Below are 18,217 nucleotides of genomic sequence, written 5' to 3' on the forward strand. Positions count from 1 at the left end.
ACGGCATACGTACCATGCGTGCGGCGTCCAATTTTTACGCACAAGGAAACCCGACATTTCATCAGCCAAGTACAGTAGATTCACAGCCCGAAGCGTTAGAATAAAATACATATATAGATAGAATAGGTAGATAGAAAGATGTCAGTGAGATACAGTACAGACCAAAAGTTTGGACACACCTTCTCATTTAAAGATTTTTCTGTATTTTCATGGCTATGAAAATTGTACATTCACACTGAAGGCATGTGTGAGTCCATCCGTTCATCACGCACAAAGACACGGTGGTTGGAACCAAAGATCTCAAATTTGGACTCCTCAGACCAAAGCCCAAACAAGTCTCTTCTGCTTGTTGCCTGTCCTTAGCAGTGGTTTCCTAGCAGCTATTTTACCATGAAGGCCTGCTGCACAAAGTCTCCTCTTAACAGTTGTTGAAGAGATGTGTCTACTGCTAGAACTCTGTGTGGCATGACCTGGTCTCTAATCTGAGCTGCTGTTAACTTGCGATTTCTGAGGCTGGTGACTCGGTTAAACTTATCCTCAGACGCAGAGGTGACTCCTGGTCTTCCTTTCCTGGGGCGTTCCTCATGTGAGCCAGTTTCTTTGTAGCGCTTGATGGTTTTTGCAACTGCACTTGGGGACACTTTCAAAGTTTTCCCAATTTTTCGAACTGACTGACCTTAATTTCTTAAAGTAATGATAGCCAATCATTTTTCTTTACTTAGCTGCTTTTTTCTGGCCATAATACAAATTCTAACAGTCTATTCAGTAAGACTATCAGCTGTGTATCCACCAGACTTCTGCACAAAACAACTGATGGTCCTAACCCCATTTATAAGGCAAGAAATCCCACTTATTAAACCTGACAGGCCACACCTGTGAAGTGAAAACTATTTCCGGTGACTACCTCTTGAAGCTCATCAAGAGAATGCCAACAGTGTGCAAAGCAGTCATCAAAGCAAAAGGTGGCTACTTTGAAGAACCTAGAATATAAGACATATTTTCAGTTGTTTCACACTTTTTTGTTAAGTATATAATTCCACATGTGTTAATTCATAGTTTTGATGCCTTCAGTGTGAATGTACAATTTGCATAGTCATGAAAATACAGAAAAATCTTTAAATGAGAAGGTGTGTCCAAACTTTTGGTCTGTACTGTATATCTGTATATAAGATTTATTAGTTTGTAAACTATCTTTAAATTACATAGAGAATTACAATATATAAAAGCTGATGTTAAAAACGCATTGCATACGGATTGCATACGCATGTCATATGAATGTCATACGGATGCTAGTTGATAAATATCACATTGTACTCACATGTCACTTGTCCTACCTTTCTCGATCAACAATGGACTGATTTTTTTATACGCTAATGTGACTTATTTGGACCCTTCAGTCAGAGGTCATCTTCCCTTTTTTCTGACATCTTAAGAACTCCATATTCCAGATATCTAGGTATCTCTTCTACCTCAAATATTCGTGGAGACCCAGTGTTTAATTTCAGTAAACCAAAAGCTCCCCCATTGAGGAGTACCTCCAAATGAGGGTGATGGAGAACATTCCTCCTCATAAAAAGGGTCAGAGTTTTATATTGCTAGTTCCGAAGCCTTCTGAGGAATGGAGGATGATCTTAGATCAGAGATAGCTAAATCAATTTATCCTCAAGAACAGATTTAGATTCAAGATCATCATAACTGTTGCTTCTATTCTATACCAAGGAGACTTCATGATATCGCTTGATTTAAAAGATTCCTATCTGCACGTGGCTATTGTTCTTCCCTTTGGAATGTCTTCTGCTCCCCACACCTTCACGAAGATAGTGGTTGCTATGGGTGCAGTTTTAAGAACCAAAACCATAGCTATTAGTGCCTTACTTGGACAATTGTCTCAAAAAGGCAGCATCAGAATATCTTCTATGGCTTGATCTTCGCACCAACGTAGAATTCTTTCAAGAGTTGGAATGGATAATATATTTTGAGAAATCTGAAAAAGTACATGCCAGAAAATCTCAGTTTCAGGGTTTCTTCATAGACTCTCTGTATCTTCCTTCTGCAAAGTATGATAAGCTCTTGGCCATGATACATTTTATTTCAAGACCACAAAGGTTTGCTATAAGAACTCTCATGACAGACTTTGGTTAGTTGACTGCAGCCACGGAGGCAGAGTCTTGGGCATTATTCCACCTACACTCTCTCAAGAGGGAGGTTCTTGACTTACATCAACAAGCAGGGAGGCACTTGTTCACTCCTTCGTTTGTAAGAAATTAGAAATATCTTTCCTTGGCCAGGACCGAACCTGCCACATCTGTATGTGGATCACATCAGAGGATCTCTGTATGAACGTGCAGATTGCCTGAACAGGGGGTCTTTTTTCAATCTACAGATGTACAAGCAGAGTTTGTTGAGATGGGGGGACTGTAGGAGTAGATCTCATGGCTACCAGATTCAATGGAAAGGTGGAGAAATTCTTCCCTCAGTACCTGAAGGACAATCCCCTGGCTGTGTATGCTCTGTTCATTCTGTGGTAGTTCAGGGTACCTAAATATCCTCTCTTGTTTACATGATACCGTGGATATTGAAGAAAATTAGGCAGTATCAAGCCAATTGCCAGAATTCAGTTTTGGCTGAAGAGATCATGGTTCTCTTAATAAATTCAGATGAGTTGAGGTCATTATTAGAGGTTTCCCCTTTGCTGAACTTAGCGTCTCAGGACACTCAATTCTGCCAGACATGGAGAGTTTCAACCTGACAGTCCAGAGGTTGACCAGTCCCTACTAAGATATACTGTAGTTGCTTATCTAGATCAGATTTCACTAACAAGGTCTTTTCCAGAATTAAGAGAATTTTTCTGTCCTGGTATTTTCAAGAAATTTAGATGGCTTTACTCCTTCCTATGCTACAAGTTGGTAGCTGTCCTACAGGCTCAGGGTGCATCAATGTCAGTGTGAACTATCCGTACTTATTTAAATGAAATTAAGCGCTACGGCAGGAGACCCAGGAGGACCCCACTGCTGACACAGAAACTTAAAAAAGCTAGATTGCAGTTTGCCAAAATGTATGTCAGTAAGCCGTAATGCTTCTGAGAAAGCGTCATCTGAACCAATGAGACCAAGAAAGAGTTTTTCATGTCAAAGTGTCAATCGTCCATTTGATGGTCAATCATTCTTTTTCCACGAAAGCACAATTCTTTACACAAGAGGAGAGTTTCCTACTGAGGTATAGGATTGGATGTTTCTCCCCATTTATTTCTTGTGATAGCACAGTACCCAACCCGACCTCTGAAGCGTCCGTCTGAACTACGAACTCCTTCTTTAAGTCCGATGCGACCAAGACTGCCTGTTTACACAGGGCTAGCTTTAATTCCTGGAAAGCCGTCTCTGCTTCGGAAGTCCACTTGACCATCGATGACTTTGTGCACTTAAGGAGGTCGGTCAGGGGTGCAGCTCTCATTACAAAATTCAGGATGAATCGCCAATAGTATCCCACAATTCCAAGAAATGCCCTAACCTGTTTATTGGAGACTGGTTGCAGCCAGTTTTGGATCGCCTCCACCTTGTTCTCCTGCAGATTGATTTCACCCTACCAACGATATACAGTGGTGGCCAAAAGTATTGGCACCCCTGCAATTCTGTCAGATAATACTCAGTTTCTTCCTGAAAATGATTGCAATCACAAATTCTTTGGTATTATTATCTTCATTTAATTTGTCTTCAATGAAAAAACACAAAAAGAATTGTCCTAAAGCCAAATTGGATATAATTCCACACCAAATCTAAAAAAGGGGGTGGACAAAAGTATTGGCACTGTTTGAAAAATCATGTGATGCTTCTCTAATTCGTGTAATTAACAGCACCTGTAACTTACCTGTGGCACCTAACAGGTGTTGGCAATAACTAAATCACACTTGCAGCCAGTTAACATGGATTAAAGTTGATTCAACCTCTGTCCTGTGTCCTTGTGTGTACCACATTGAACATGGAGAAAAGAAAGAAGACCAAAGAACTGTCTGAGGACTTGAGAAACCAAATTGTGAGGAAGCATGAGCAATCTCAAGGCTACAAGTCCATCTCCAAAGACCTGAATGTTCCTGTGTCTTCCGTGCGCTGTGTCATCAAGAAGTTTAAAGCCCATGGCACTGTGGCTAACCTCCCTAGATGTGGACGGAAAAGAAAAATTGACGAGAGATTTCAGCGCAAGATTGTGCGGATGGTGGATAAAGAACCTCGACTAACATCCAAACAAGTTCAAGCTGCCCTGCAGTCCGAAGGAACAACAGTGTTGACCTGAACTATCCGTCGGCGTCTGAATGAAAAGGGACTGTATGGTAGGATACCCAGGAAGACCCCACTTCTTACCCCGAGACATAAAAAAGCCAGGCTGGAGTTTGCCAAAACTTACCTGAGAAAGCCTAAAACGTTTTGGAAGAATGTTCTCTGGTCAGATGAGACAAAAGTAGAGCTTTTTGGGAAAAAGCATCAACATAGAGTGTACAGGAAAAAAAAAGAGGCATTCAAAGAAAAGAACACGGTCCCTACAGTCAAACATGGCGGAGGTTCCCTGATGTTTTGGGGTTGCTTTGCTGCCTCTGGCACTGGACTGCTTGACCGTGTGCATGGCATTATGAAGTCTGAAGACTAACAACAAATTTTGCAGCATAATGTAGGGCCCAGTGTGAGAAAGCTGGGTCTCCTTCAGAGGTCATGAGGCTTCCAGCAGGACGATGACCCAAAACACACTTCCAAAAGCACTATAAAATGGTTTGAGAGAAAGCACTGGAGACTTCTAAGGTGGCCAGCAATGAGTCCAGACCTGAATCCCATAGAACACCTGTGGAGAGATCTCAAAATGGCAGTTTGAGAAGGCACCCTTCAAATATCAGGGACCTGGAGCAGTTTGCCAAAGAAGAATGGTCTACAATTCCAGCAGAGCATTGTAAGAAACTCATTGATGGTTACCGGAAGCGGTTGTTCGCAGTTATTTTGGCTAAAGGTTGTGCAACCAAGTATTAGGCTGAGGGTGCCAATACTTTTGTCTGGCCCATTTTTGGAGTTTTGTGTGAAATGATCAATGATTTGATTTTTGCTTCATTCTCTTTTGTGTTTTTTCCTTGCAAGCAAATTAAATGAAGATAATAATACCAAAGAATTTGTGATTGCAATCATTTTCAGGAAGAAACTGAGTATTATCTGACAGAATTGCAGGGGTGCCAATACTTTTGGCCACCACTGTAGCCTAGGTATTTGGCCTCCTCCTTCCCCATGGTGCACTTCTTCGGGTTTATGGTAAACCCCGCCTTCCTCAGTGCATTTGGTACCGCCTGGACCTTCTGTAGATGATTTTCCCAGTCTGGGCTGAAGATCACAATATCGTCTAGGTAAGCTGCAGCGTATTTCTTGTGAGGAGTTAGGACCTGATCCATGGCACTCTGGAAGGTGGTTGGGGCTCCTTGCAGACCAAAAGGAATCCTGGTGCATTGAAAACACCCATCAGGTGTAGAGAAGGCCGTCTTCTCTTTGGCCATTTGGGACATGGGGATTTGTCAGTACCCTTTTTCAATAGGTCAAGAGTGGTGATGTATCTTGCTTACCCCAACCTTTCAATGAGCTCATCGCCCCGGGTCATCGGATACACATCAAACTTGGATACCTCATTCAGCTTACGATAATCATTGGAAAACCGCAAATTTCCATTTGGCTTTGGCACAAGGACAATGGGACTGGACCAGCCGCTCTTCGATTCTTCGATGATGCACAGGCTCAACATTCTTCTCACCTCCTTCCAAATTACGTTATGGCTGGCTTCAGGGATTTGATAAGGCTTAAGGTTTACCCGCACGTGTGGTTTCGTCAGAACTTCGTGCGCCACGGTCTGAGTACATCCTGGCACTCTGAAAACAGATCTCGATTTCGCTGGAGGCGCTCTCGGCACTGTTGTTTCTGGGCCGGTGATAGTGTTTCTGACACTTTGACATCCTCAACATAGCCTCTGGAGTTAGCCTCCAAGCATGGAGCTTCCACCAGCTCCCTATCATGCCATGGCTTGAGCAGGTTGAGGTGGTAGACCTGATAGGGATTTTTTTCTCCCAGGCTGGTGGATCTTGTAGTTAGCTTCGCTCAGTTTTTTTTTTACTACATCGTATAGCTCTTGCCACTTAGCCATAAATTTTCTTTCCACTGTGGGAATCAGCACTATGACTCGATCTCCAGGGCTAAACTGTCTCAGCCTTGCCGACCGATTGTAGACCCTTGATTGAGCCTCTTGTGCCTGGAGGAGGCTCTCTCTCACAATCGGCATTACCTCTGCAATTCTCTCCTGCATCTGGGCCACATACTCCATGATGCTCCGGTGGTGTGCAATTTTTGCTTCCTAGGTCTCCTTAGCAACATCCAGAACACTCCGACGGTGCCAGCCATAAATCAGTTCAAATGAAGAGAACCCTGTAAAGGCCTGTTTAAATTCCCTGATGGGAAACAGCAGATACAGGAGTAGGCAGTCCCAGTCTACACCATCCTTCTTGAGCATGGCCTTCAGGGTTTTATTAAACCTCTCCATCAGGCCGTCCGTTTGCGGATGGTATACCGATGTCCTGAGTTGCGTAATCTGGAGGACCTAACACAATTCTCTCATCACTTTGGACATGAATGAAGTTCCTTGGTCCATACAAAACAGAAAATGGCACAACAACTTGTTTTTCTTCCTAATTTATCCAAAAATATTTCATCCAGTATATGTATACAAGTAATAGAAATAATTTGCAGTATATTCACCAGTGTGAACAAATCATCCAGACTGCGGTTGTTGTGCCGTTTTCTGTTTTGTATGGACTATAGCCAGTTGGTGGGAGTTTAGTATTAAATAAGCCACTTTTTCAATTCTTGGATTTGAGTTCCTTGGTTCATCAGGATATCCTTTGGCAGGCCGGTCCGGGAAAAGATATGGACCAGTTCCCTTTATATACTTCTGGCTGAGGAGTTTTTAAGGGGTACCACCTCCGGGTAGCGTGTCGTGTAGGACCAACAGGATATATTGATGCCCTCGGGCGGACTTTACCAAGGGTCCGACTAGATCAATGACAATGCGGTCAAACTAGACTTGTATAATGGGTAACTGCACTAGGGAACTCCGGAAGTGAAAGACTGGGGTGGTTAGCTGACAAGTGGGACAGGACCTACAATAGTTTAAAATCTCTCGGTGACATCCGGGCCAGTAGAACCTACAAAGGATCAGCTCTTGGGTGTTGTCTTCACCCAGATGACTACCCAAAACATGAGAATGGGCCAAGTCTAACACCCTATGTCTATAGGGCCCTGCTACTACCAGTTGTTCTACTACCTCTCCCCCTAGCTTAGTCACCCGATATAGCAAATCCCCATTTACTGCAAAGTGTGGAATCCAAGCTCTTGAGCAACCCCATTTAACACAGTGAAATTATCAAACGCCCCTTTTAGCGTAAGGTCCTTCAGTTGAGCAGTCCCAAAGTTCTCCCCGGAAGGCCCCAACTCAGAGATGTCGGCGACCCATGTCCTCCACGCCCGCAAGCACACGCAGTAGAAACCTATCCGCCTCCGACTGCGATGGGGGATTTTAGGAGTCTTATCTGAGTCATTTGGCACCTCCCCGTTTCGCCATAAATCCCAGAATAAGGTAAAGTCCAGCCCTGTTATTTCTGGGTATATCAGGTCCTTGACCATTACAACCTCATAAGACTCAGTGTCACATTTCATTTCTATGGTCACTCTGGCAACAGGAGAGTCCTTAGCATCCACAGTGAATACAGTGGACGCCCACAATCCTTCCGGGGATCAACTGGTGGAGGAGGAAGAGCCTTACGAGGGTCACTAGGCTCCCCGTGTCCAAGAGTCCAGACACCAGTACTCCATTTAGCAACACGGGACATATCTGCGGCCCCTAAATGGGTTGACAGTCCACAAACGAATAAGCGTAATACAAACCGTGCCGCTCTAGGCTGCAGTTCATCGGTTCAGTGGACATTGGACAACGAGCGGCTATGTGCCCCGAACTCTGACACCTCCATCAAATTAAGTCCTTAACCCCGACCCTTGGAAACCCCTCAGCGGGCCCTTGGATGCCCCTTATTTGTGGCTCTAGTACCCCTTTTTCTTAATCAGTCTCCTTTTGGGTACCCCAGTACGGGGATGCGATGACACCTAGTTTCCCTAATGACTTCTCGATCGTCTGATACCTTTCCACTAGGCCAACCAGGTCATCCGCATTTCGAGGATCCCCGTTTGGCAACCCAGGTCGGCACCAGTCTAGGAAGGGCGTGAATAAATCTGTCCATTATTAAGCGCTCGACCATCTGGGCTGGGTTTGAGGATTCCGGCTGCAACCACATCCGAACAAGATGTAGCAAGTCAAACATTTGGGAGCAGGGTGTGGGGGGGTTGTCGTCGAAATAGGCATGGTGGTGGACCCATTGTGCCCTGACAGACAAAGTCACTCCCAAGCATGCCAATATTTCTGTTTTTAGTTTGGCATACTCCTTTGCGTCCTGTAAGGCAAAGTCATAATAAGCCTTTTGGGGCTCGCCAATTAGATAGGACTCCAGCACCTCTGCCCACTGCCCTCGTGGCAGGTTCTTCCGCTCTGCGACCCCTTCAAATACTGCCAAAAATGCCTCACCATCATCCCCTTGGGTCATCTTTTGCATGGGACGTCTTACCGCCTTCCGGATGTGAGAGTCGTCATCTGGACTTGGGGGTGGGACAGTTTCTCTGCAGCGAACATGCCCTACCAGGAGTTCCATTTGCCGTTGCTGCTGTTGTATCTGTTGTATCAGGAGTTTATTTGTCTCCTGCTGGGTTTGCTATTGCTGGTACTGCTGCTGGCTTTGGACCAGGCGCTTGATCAGTTCCTCCATGTGGCTAACCGCTGTTCCATCCTTAAAGCCACCTTCACCCAGGATATGCAGTTTGTCCACAGCCGTTATACTTGCTTCCTGGGAATCTTGCACGCACTTCTAGCACCAACTGTGGTAGACTGGCTCACTCAGCTGCTTAATGAGGTAATCATAGGAATGCTTTTCATTTAAATCTTCAACTGGTTTATAAAATGTGCATCATAAACCAGGTCAACAGAAAAATAGCAATATTCAGACTTTTTGGAATAGCTTTGTAGGTCATCTTCACCTTCAGAGCACACATAGAACAATCATTAAGTCCAGAGGCTTCACCTTTACCTTCTCGACCACACCCTAGGGTGGAGATATGGTGAACAGCTATCCCGCCCCACTCTTTAGCTGTTAAACGAAAAAACCTAGCCCTGTCATGGCCGATTAACCCCTCTCAACACATAACATGCTGGAGCAAACTTCCAGATTCATATCACTGAAGCTAATAACCTCAGTGAAACATACAATATCTCCCCTCCAGCACATTACCAGTGACCCTCTTACTATATATATATACATACTAGATGGTGGCCCGATTCTAACGCATCGGGTATTCTAGAATAGGTATGCGGCCGACCGGGCGCAATCGGCAGAGCGGTATTTAAATTTGGCGCCAAAATCGCTGATTGGTCGAGGCCGGCAACCGCGACCAATTAGCAAAGCGGTGTTAAAATTTGGCGCCTATATCGCAGATTGGTCACGGCCGGCGGTCGCGACTAATCAGCAGAGCGGGGTTTAAATTTGTCGCCAATAATGCTGATTGGTCGCGGCCAGCGAACGCGACCAATCAGCAGAGCGGGGTTTAAATTTGGCGGCAATAATGCTGATTTGTTGCGGCCGGCGGTCGCGACCAATCAGCAGAGCGTTATTTAAATTTGGCACCAATAATGGTGATTGGTCACGGCCGCGACTAATCAGCAGAGCGGTGTTTAAATTTGTCGCCAATAATGCTGGTTATTCGTGACCGGTAACCGCGACCAATGAGCAGAGCGGTGTTTAAATATGGCGCCAATATCGCTGATTGGTCGCGGCCGGCCACCACGACCAATCAGCGAAGCGGTGTTTAAATTTGGCGCCAATATCGCTGATTGGTCACGGCCGGTGGTTGCGACAAATCAGCAGAGCGAGGTTTAAATTTGGCGTCAATACTGCTGATTGGTCGCGGCCGGCGACCGCGACCAATCAGCAGAGCGGTGTTTAAATTTGGCGCCAATATTGCTGATTGGTCGCGCCCGGCGGTCGCGACCAATCAGCAGAGCATTGTTTAAATTTGGCGCCAATCTCGCTGATTGGTCGCGGACGGCAGACGCGACCAATCAGCAGAGCGTTGTTTAAATTTGGCGCCAATCTCGCTGATTGGTCGCGTCTGCCGTCCGCGACCAATCAGCAGAGCGTTGTTTAAATTTGGCGCCAATCTCGCTGATTGGTCGCGTCTGCCGTCCGCGACCAATCAGCAGAGTGTTGTTTAAATTTGGCGCCAATCTCGCTGATTGGTCGCGTCTGGCGTCCGCGACCAATCAGCAGAGCGTTGATTAAATATGGCGCCAATCTCGCTGATTGGTAGCGGTCGCCGGCGTCAAACCTTCTTGCCACAGCTCGCATTGATGTGCCATCCTGGATGAGCTGCACTACCTGAGCAACTTCTGTAGGTTGTAGAGTCCGTCTCATGCTACCACGAGTGTGAAAGCTCAACCAACATTCAAAAGTGACCAAACCATCAGCCAGAAAGCATTGGTACGGAGATGTGCTCTGTGGTCCCCACCTGCAGAAACCCTCCTTTATTGAGGGTGTCTTGGTAATTGCCAATAATTTCTATCTATTGTCTATTCCATTTGCACAACAGCATGTGAAATTGATTGTCAGTCAGTGTTGCTTCCTAAGTGAACAGTTTGATTTCACAGAAGTTTGATTTACTTGGAGTTATATTCTGTTGTTTAAGTGTTCCCTTTATTTTTTTGAGCAGTGTATATCAGTCTCGTTTCATGAGACTCCCAGACATTCCAGGTGAGGAAACAAGTTTTTCTTTCAGGGGAATCTGTCAGCAGGTTTTTGCTAAGTAATCTGAAGACTGCAGGAGATAGAGGCGTTGACACAGAATTCAGGGATGTATCACTTGTCAAAGTGTGTGCTGTTGTGTACTAACTGTGAAGTATTTATCACGAGTCTAACTAAGCACCGCCCAGTATATGGACTTTGTACATGGAGAGCCTGGTGTGGGCGGGGTTAGCTTTCTCCGCTCTGCTTCATTCTAAATCTAAAAGCTGTGATTGTATTAGAAAGGCTGCACCTTGTCCACTAAGTGAGGTAGCAAAAATCTGCTGACAGATTCCTTTTAAGAGAAGAGCAGTTTCTTAGGGAATGACTGAATCAAAATATATTTATTACTCTTATTCATGTACCTGTTATTTCACCTAAAAGCTCTCAACAATCCAGGACTGTGGTAAAAAGGTAAATCAATGGATTTATTGTAGAATTAGCTATTATCATAGTCATAGGCCTTTGGAATATAAAAAATATAGATATAGACAGACATTACCTGCTGTTTATAAATTATGCAGATTAAAAAAAAAACACCTACGTTTTCAAAGAATCTAGCAGTCGCTGCATGGTAGGAGATGAAGCGGATTTCTTACTTTGGCCAAGAGACTCTCTTTTTCCATCTGGTGATTTCTTTGTAAAATGGAAAAAAAGGAAATGTATAATATTTAATATTGACTAGAAAAATTGCAAAAAAAAAAATGAAATGAAAGTTTCAAATGTTAACATGGCTTGGGGTACGGCTGCAGGTGAATGCAGCAAGAGCTTGTTTTCCAGATCTTTGGAGACAAATTGCCTTGCCTTTCGAATTATTCAGTATATCTTGTAATCAAAGCTTACATCTCACACTAGAAATACGACTTTATGAATCCGGTTTGATTCTTTCTATTTTAATGCATTACGGTCTGTAAGCCATAAATGTCATGTACTGTTTTCTGGTCAATTTAAAACTGTTGAATATAAAAATTAAATATATGTATGTATTTCAATGGAGACGTAATATTTAAAGCAAAGTGGACAGACAACTGGATGTGTTTTTCACACATGGTAAGAATGGTAAGGATGGTAACAAACGCATTTAACAGGGACATTTTCTAATTCTGAAGTGATATTTTAATCAGATATGTTTTTAGTGTCAAAATAATGAGAGGACCTCATTGAACTCTACAACGGTGAGGACACAGTCTAGGTTTTCACTGCAGAGGTGGCTTTACATTAGAAATCAATATAAGTTATAAAAATCTTGGTGTAAAGACAAAGAACAGAACCCCATCATTCTTGAGAATGGTGATGTTCCTAGATGTAGTACCCCAACTAATTTATTTGATATGTCACAAGTGTCAAGTTTGAAGGAACTCCATTAACTAGATGGGGAGAGGTGTGCATTACCTGACTGTCTGCCTTATGTTTTCCAATTCCTTCCTTTGTCCATTCGTTCTGCTCCAACTGCAGGTGGTCTCGGATAAGCATGTAGGCTTTCTCTTGTTCTTGCTGAGTTAAACATTGCAGCTCTAAGGCACGTTTCTCTGTCTGAAGTAGTTGCAGACTGGCTTTCATTTCAGATAGCCTTCTCTAAAGGAGAAAAATGAATGTAAAGTTCCTTCCTTGAATGAACTGTTTTAAGTGATAGAAGTCAGTAAGTGCTATGTGGCTTTTTCAATTACTTGGTAACAATTAAGTGACTAGAGCACATTAATGTGTAAATACTAAAGCACAGATTTCATATCACAATAAAACATTTGATGGGGAAAAAAGAACATAACAACAGTGTCATTTGCTTGTGAAAATTGCTTTAAAGAACATATTGCAATGTTCTTATATAGACACAGCCACCAAATGATAATTACAATTTGGGGCATGTCATGGTGCATCTGAACATGAAATTAATTTTGATGTGTCTTCTATTTTTTTTTTTATCAAAGTCTGTGAATGAATTTAAACAGGTTGCCTGAAACAAACAACCTACCTACCAGCCCATCTTCCTTTAAATAGCATTTTTCCAATTTACATTAATTTAAAAAGTGTATCATTCTCAAATAGCTCTACTGTAGTGATCAGGGCTGACGTCTCCACCCGGCGCACCCGAGCAAGTGCCAGCGCCCTGAGCAAACGGGGGGGCCCACTCGCTGTCGGGAACATCGGTACGCTACGGGGCCCACTGGCACCGAGTTCCTGCCTTCCCTCGTGCTTTAAACTGTTTGCAATACTTACCTCTCCCTGTTCCTCTGCAGGTCCAGTGTCTTCCGCGTCTTCTGACTTTAAGACGTCTCAGGGCAGAGGGTGCGATGACATCACTACAGCGCGCCCTCTGCACTGAGCAGTCACAGAGTCATAAGACGCTGAAGAAACAGGACCTGCGGCCAGCGGGGAACAAGGAGAGGTGAGTATTTGATTTTTTTTAATGTATGGAGCATTATGTGGGGCCCATACTGTATGGATCAATATTTGGGGGCCCATTCTGTATGGAGCTATATATGGGGCCCATACGGTATGGAGCATTATATGAAGCCCACATTGTATGTAGCAATATATGTGGCCCATACTGTATGGGGCATTATATGGGGCCCATACTCTATGGAGCAATATATGGGGCCTATTCTGTATGGAGCATTATATGGGATCGATATTGTAAGGAGCATTATATGAGGCCCATTCTGTATGGAGCATTATATGGGGCCAATTCTGTAAGGAGCATTATATGGGGCCTATTATTCTGTATGGAGCATTATATGGGGTCCGTTATTCTGTATGGAGCTCTATATGGGGCCCATTATACTATATGGAGCAATATATGGGGCTCATTATACTGTATGGCGCAATATATGCGGCTCATTATACTTCATGGAGCACTATATGGAGCTCATAATTCTATATTGGGGGATAATGTGTGCAAGTGGGTAAATAGCTGGCTGAGTGATAGAAAGCAGAGGGTGGTTATCAATGGAGTAAGCTCAGGGTGTGTCAGGGTTACTAGCGGGGTGCCTCAAGGGTCTGTCTTGGGCCCTATATTATTTAATATATTTATTAATGATCTAGTGGAAGGGTTGCATAGTAAAAAAATAGCAATATTTGCAGATGATACTAAACTTTGTAAAGTAGTTAATACAGATGAGGATAGGGCACAGCTACAGGAGGATTTAGATAAATTGGGGAGTTGGGCCAAAAAATGGAAAATGGGGTTCAATGCCGATAAATGTAAGGTCATGCACATGGGAAAGAAAAACAGCAGTCACCCATACATATTAAATGGGAAACCGTTGGGGAAATCTGACATGGAGAAGGACCTGGGCGTCTTGGTTAACAGCAAATTAAATTGGAGTGCCCAGTGTCAGGCAGCAGCTGCGAAGGCAAATAGAGTCATGGCATGCATCAGAAGAGGAATAGGGGAATATGATGAGAACATTGTTCTTCCTCTGTATAAAGCGCTGGTAAGGCAGCACTTAGAATATTGTGCACAATTCTGGGCTCCGGTGCTCAGGAAAGACATATTGGAGCTAGAGAGGGTACAAAGGAGGGCGACTAAGGTAATAAAGGGAATGGAGGGACTAGAATACCCAGAGAGGTTGTCAAAATTAGGCCTATTTACGTTGGAAAAGAGAAGGCTTAGGGGAGACCTCATAAACATGTATAAATACATCAGGGGTCAGTACAGAGATCTCTCCCATGACCTGTTTATACCAAGGATGGTGACAAAGACGAGGGGGCACACTATGCGTCTGGAGGAAAGGAGGTTCCTGCACCAGCATAGAAGGGGATTCTTTACGGTCAGAGCCGTGAGACTCTGGAACTCTCTGGGAGAGGAAGTGGTGATGTCCAACTCACTTAATGAGTTCAAGAGAGGATTGGACGCCTTTCTTGAGAACAATAAAATTACATCTTATGCTTAGTGATAGTTAATTAATCCAGGGATTTAATCTGACTGCCAGATTGGAGTCGGGAAGTGAATTTTTCCTCAATGATGTAAATTGGCCTATACCGCATGGGTTTTTTTTTGCCTTCCCCTGGATCAACGCTGCGGAATAGCTGCAGTGCACAAGAAATAGGCTGAACTGGATGGACGCTTGTCTTTTTTCGGCCTTATAAACTATGTAACTATGTAAATATGGAGCAATATATAGGGCTCATTATACTTTATGGAGCAATATATGGGGCCCATTATACTGAATGGAGCAATATATGGGGCCCATTATACTATATGAAGCAATATATGGGGCTCATTATACTGCATGAAGCTATATATGGGGTTTATTATACTTTATGGAGCAATATATGGGGCTCATTATACTGAATAGAGCAATATATGGGGCTCATTATACTGTATGGAGCAATACAAGGGGCTCATTATTCTGTATGGAGCAATATATGGGGCTTATTATACTGTATGGAGGACTATGTGGTGCCCATACTACTGTATGGAGGACTTTACTGTTTGGTATAAAATTAAAACTTTTGAATCCCCCCAGGGTACGCACTGTGCGCTGCGAGGATTCGTCGGTTTTTGAGCTATTGTAGAATTTACGTTAGATATCACTCATGTAATGTAAGAAGTAAGTGAAATCTTTGGCATTGTACTATATCTATATTTCTCTGCCGTATCTGTGCATCATGAATCGTATGTGTTAAATGTTATGATAGGCTACAAGCACTAAGGAAAGACAGGAGATCTGTCCCTACAATAGAACTAAGATAGATCCCGACGATGTAACGGGGAACCTGATCCTGCGATCAGACCCGCTAAAGTCCTCAGCTAGTCTGAACGAAGACCTATAGATGTGAGGGAGGGATCCCTACAAGAACTAGGGACTGGGAGAAAGATGGACACCTCCTAGCAGAAATTGTAGCAGTAAAAAGACAAACAAACAACATAGAACATAGAGGTCAAAAGACCTAGCTAAACTGACTGAGAAAGGTTACAAAGCACCTGGCTAGCTTAAGAGTAGAAATTACAATGAAGTCCAGCATGGCCAGAAGGGCGGAGCAGGATTAAATAGGCAAAAAAGGTCATGTGACCAGCAAAATAGAAAAAACCTAACAGGAGAGTTCTAACATTAAAGGGGCCCACTGAGACTCCTTCGCCTGGGGCCCACGAAAACCTGGAGCCGGCCTTGGTAGTGATGTCCCTCTATCAGATGCTATCCTCTTCCAATGACTTTCCCTTCAATTCACCAATGATCACAAGATTAAACGAATGTAATCTCTGACACATTTAAGGGCTAGTATGTAATTCACTGGTACTGAACAATTGTAGATTGGCTGTTCCGAACATGCTCAGAACCTCTATATGCAAACATTCACGCTCAATTCAACTGATTAAATAGCACTGAGCTACAGTAAAAAGGAATAACATGAGCTTGAATTCATTATCACGAGAGTATATAACTTCACATCTCCCAGCCTGTTTACCCTGGAATTCATGGTGTAGTAGATGTATGCATGCAGCATGTATTATTACTAGTGATGGGCGAGCACTAAAATGTTCAGGTGCTCGATGCTCGAGACGAGCAAATTGCAATACTCGGGTGCTCGACCCGAGCAACGAGCCCAATATAAGTCTATGGGAAACTTGAGCATTTTTCAGGCGGCTCCCCCCGGCGGTCTACAGAGGCTTAAAAATTGCCCAAATCGATGGGAACAGTGCTCAAATGGCATTGGAACAGCATGGGGAAGACCCCTGGAAGCATTTCTGACTTTCAGGTCACTGCTGTGAACAACGTTGTCAGAGTATTACGCCACTTTTACGGACTCACAATAAAACATACAAAAACGAAACCAAAATGGATTTTTCTGGGAAATATGTTAAGCAACATCCTTTCCAGGGTAATGACTTGTATATAAGGCAAAATAAATAACCAAAAATACTCCTCCACACCTTGGGCTATGTTCACATGTAGCGTTTTTGATGCGTTTTTGCACTTTTGCATTGCTTTCAACCGTGACAAATGCATTCACTGGGAGACATAATTTTAACATTGTACAACCTTATCTGGCCATGTGGTGTGTGAGACATGATCAGACACATCCTGTTTCATTTATGAAGGAGGGACTTTGAAAGTCACAAAGCCTATTTTTGTAGGGCCATCAGGCGGCCTTTACTATTCTTAAAGGGCCAGCAGTCGGCCCTCACTATTGTTAGAGAGCCATCAGCCGGCTATGCTTTGTTGTTCCCATTACTAAAGAGTGGGTCTCCTATACTGTTATTGCGTATGCCGTGAGTGGAAGGGCTGCCCAATATTTGGACGCACCCTAATACCCCTTTGAAAATTTGGACGTACCCCAATACCCCTTTGAAGAGACTTAGAGGAGGGCCTCCTGAAAAAAATGTTCCCATTATTAGGAAGTGGGTCTCCCATACTGTTTGCCTATCCAGTGAATGCAAGGGCTGCCAAAAATTTGTACCTACTCCAATGTCCCTTGGAAGAGACATAGAGGAGGGCCTCCTGAAAAAAATGTTCACATTATTAGGAAGTGGGTCTCCCATTGTGTTTGCCTATGCAGTGAATGCAAGGGCTGCCAAAAATTTGGAGGCACTCCAGTGCCACTTGGAAGACATGTGGAGGTCAGAGGGCCTCCTGAAAACAATGTTCCCATTATTAGAAAGTATGTCTCTTATTGTGTTTGCCTATGCAGTGAATGCAAGGGTTGCCAAAAATTTGGAGGTACTCCAATGCCCCCTGGAAGAGACGTGGAGGTCAGAGGGCCTCCTGAAAACAATGTTCCTATTATTAGGAAGTGGGTCTCCCATAGTGTTGGCCTATGCAGTGAATGCAAGGGCTGCCAAAAATTGGGAGGCACTCCAATGCCCTTGGAAGAGACGTAGAGGGCCTCATGAAAAAATGTTCCAATTATTAGGAAGTGGGTCTCCCATAATGTTGGCCTATGCAATGAATGCAAGGGCTGCCAAAAATTGGGAGGCACTCCAATGTCCCTTGGAAGAGACGTAGAGGGCCTCATGAAAAAATGTTACCATTATTAGGAAGTGGGTCTCCCATGGTGTTGGCCTATGCAGTGAATGCAAGGGCTGAAAAAAAATTGGGAGGCATTCCAATGCACCTTGGAAGAGACGTAGAGGGCCTCATGAAAAAATTCTCCCATTATTAGGAAGTGGGTCTCCCATAGTGTTGGCCTATGCATTGAATGCAAGGGCTGCCAAAAATTGGGAGGCACTCCAATGCACCTTGGAAAAAACGTGGAGGAAGGCCTCATAAAAAAATGTTTCCATTAGAAAGGAGCGGGTCTCCTATACTTGTAATGGCCATGCACTAAGTGTAT

At 43.8% G+C, this 18,217-nt stretch overlaps 1 protein-coding gene across 4 annotated transcripts in view; it reads right to left on the minus strand.

Moving 5' to 3' along the window:
- USHBP1 (USH1 protein network component harmonin binding protein 1) overlaps window positions 1-18,217 on the minus strand; it is a 152,431-nt gene that overhangs the window by 28,973 nt on the left and 105,241 nt on the right. For all 4 annotated transcript variants that reach the window (XM_073659616.1, XM_073659618.1, XM_073659617.1 and 1 more), the window contains exons 11-12: window positions 12,338-12,520; window positions 11,490-11,581 (exon numbers count right to left, since the gene is read on the minus strand). In XM_073659616.1, coding sequence (XP_073515717.1) covers window positions 11,490-11,581; window positions 12,338-12,520 — 275 coding nt within the window. The remainder of the gene's footprint in view (window positions 1-11,489; window positions 11,582-12,337; window positions 12,521-18,217) is intronic.

Source organism: Phyllobates terribilis, unplaced genomic scaffold (genome assembly GCF_046119375.1).
Source record: "Phyllobates terribilis strain yellow unplaced genomic scaffold, ASM4611937v1 Scaffold_1__5_contigs__length_1240528914, whole genome shotgun sequence".
NCBI lineage: Eukaryota > Metazoa > Chordata > Amphibia > Anura > Dendrobatidae > Phyllobates > Phyllobates terribilis.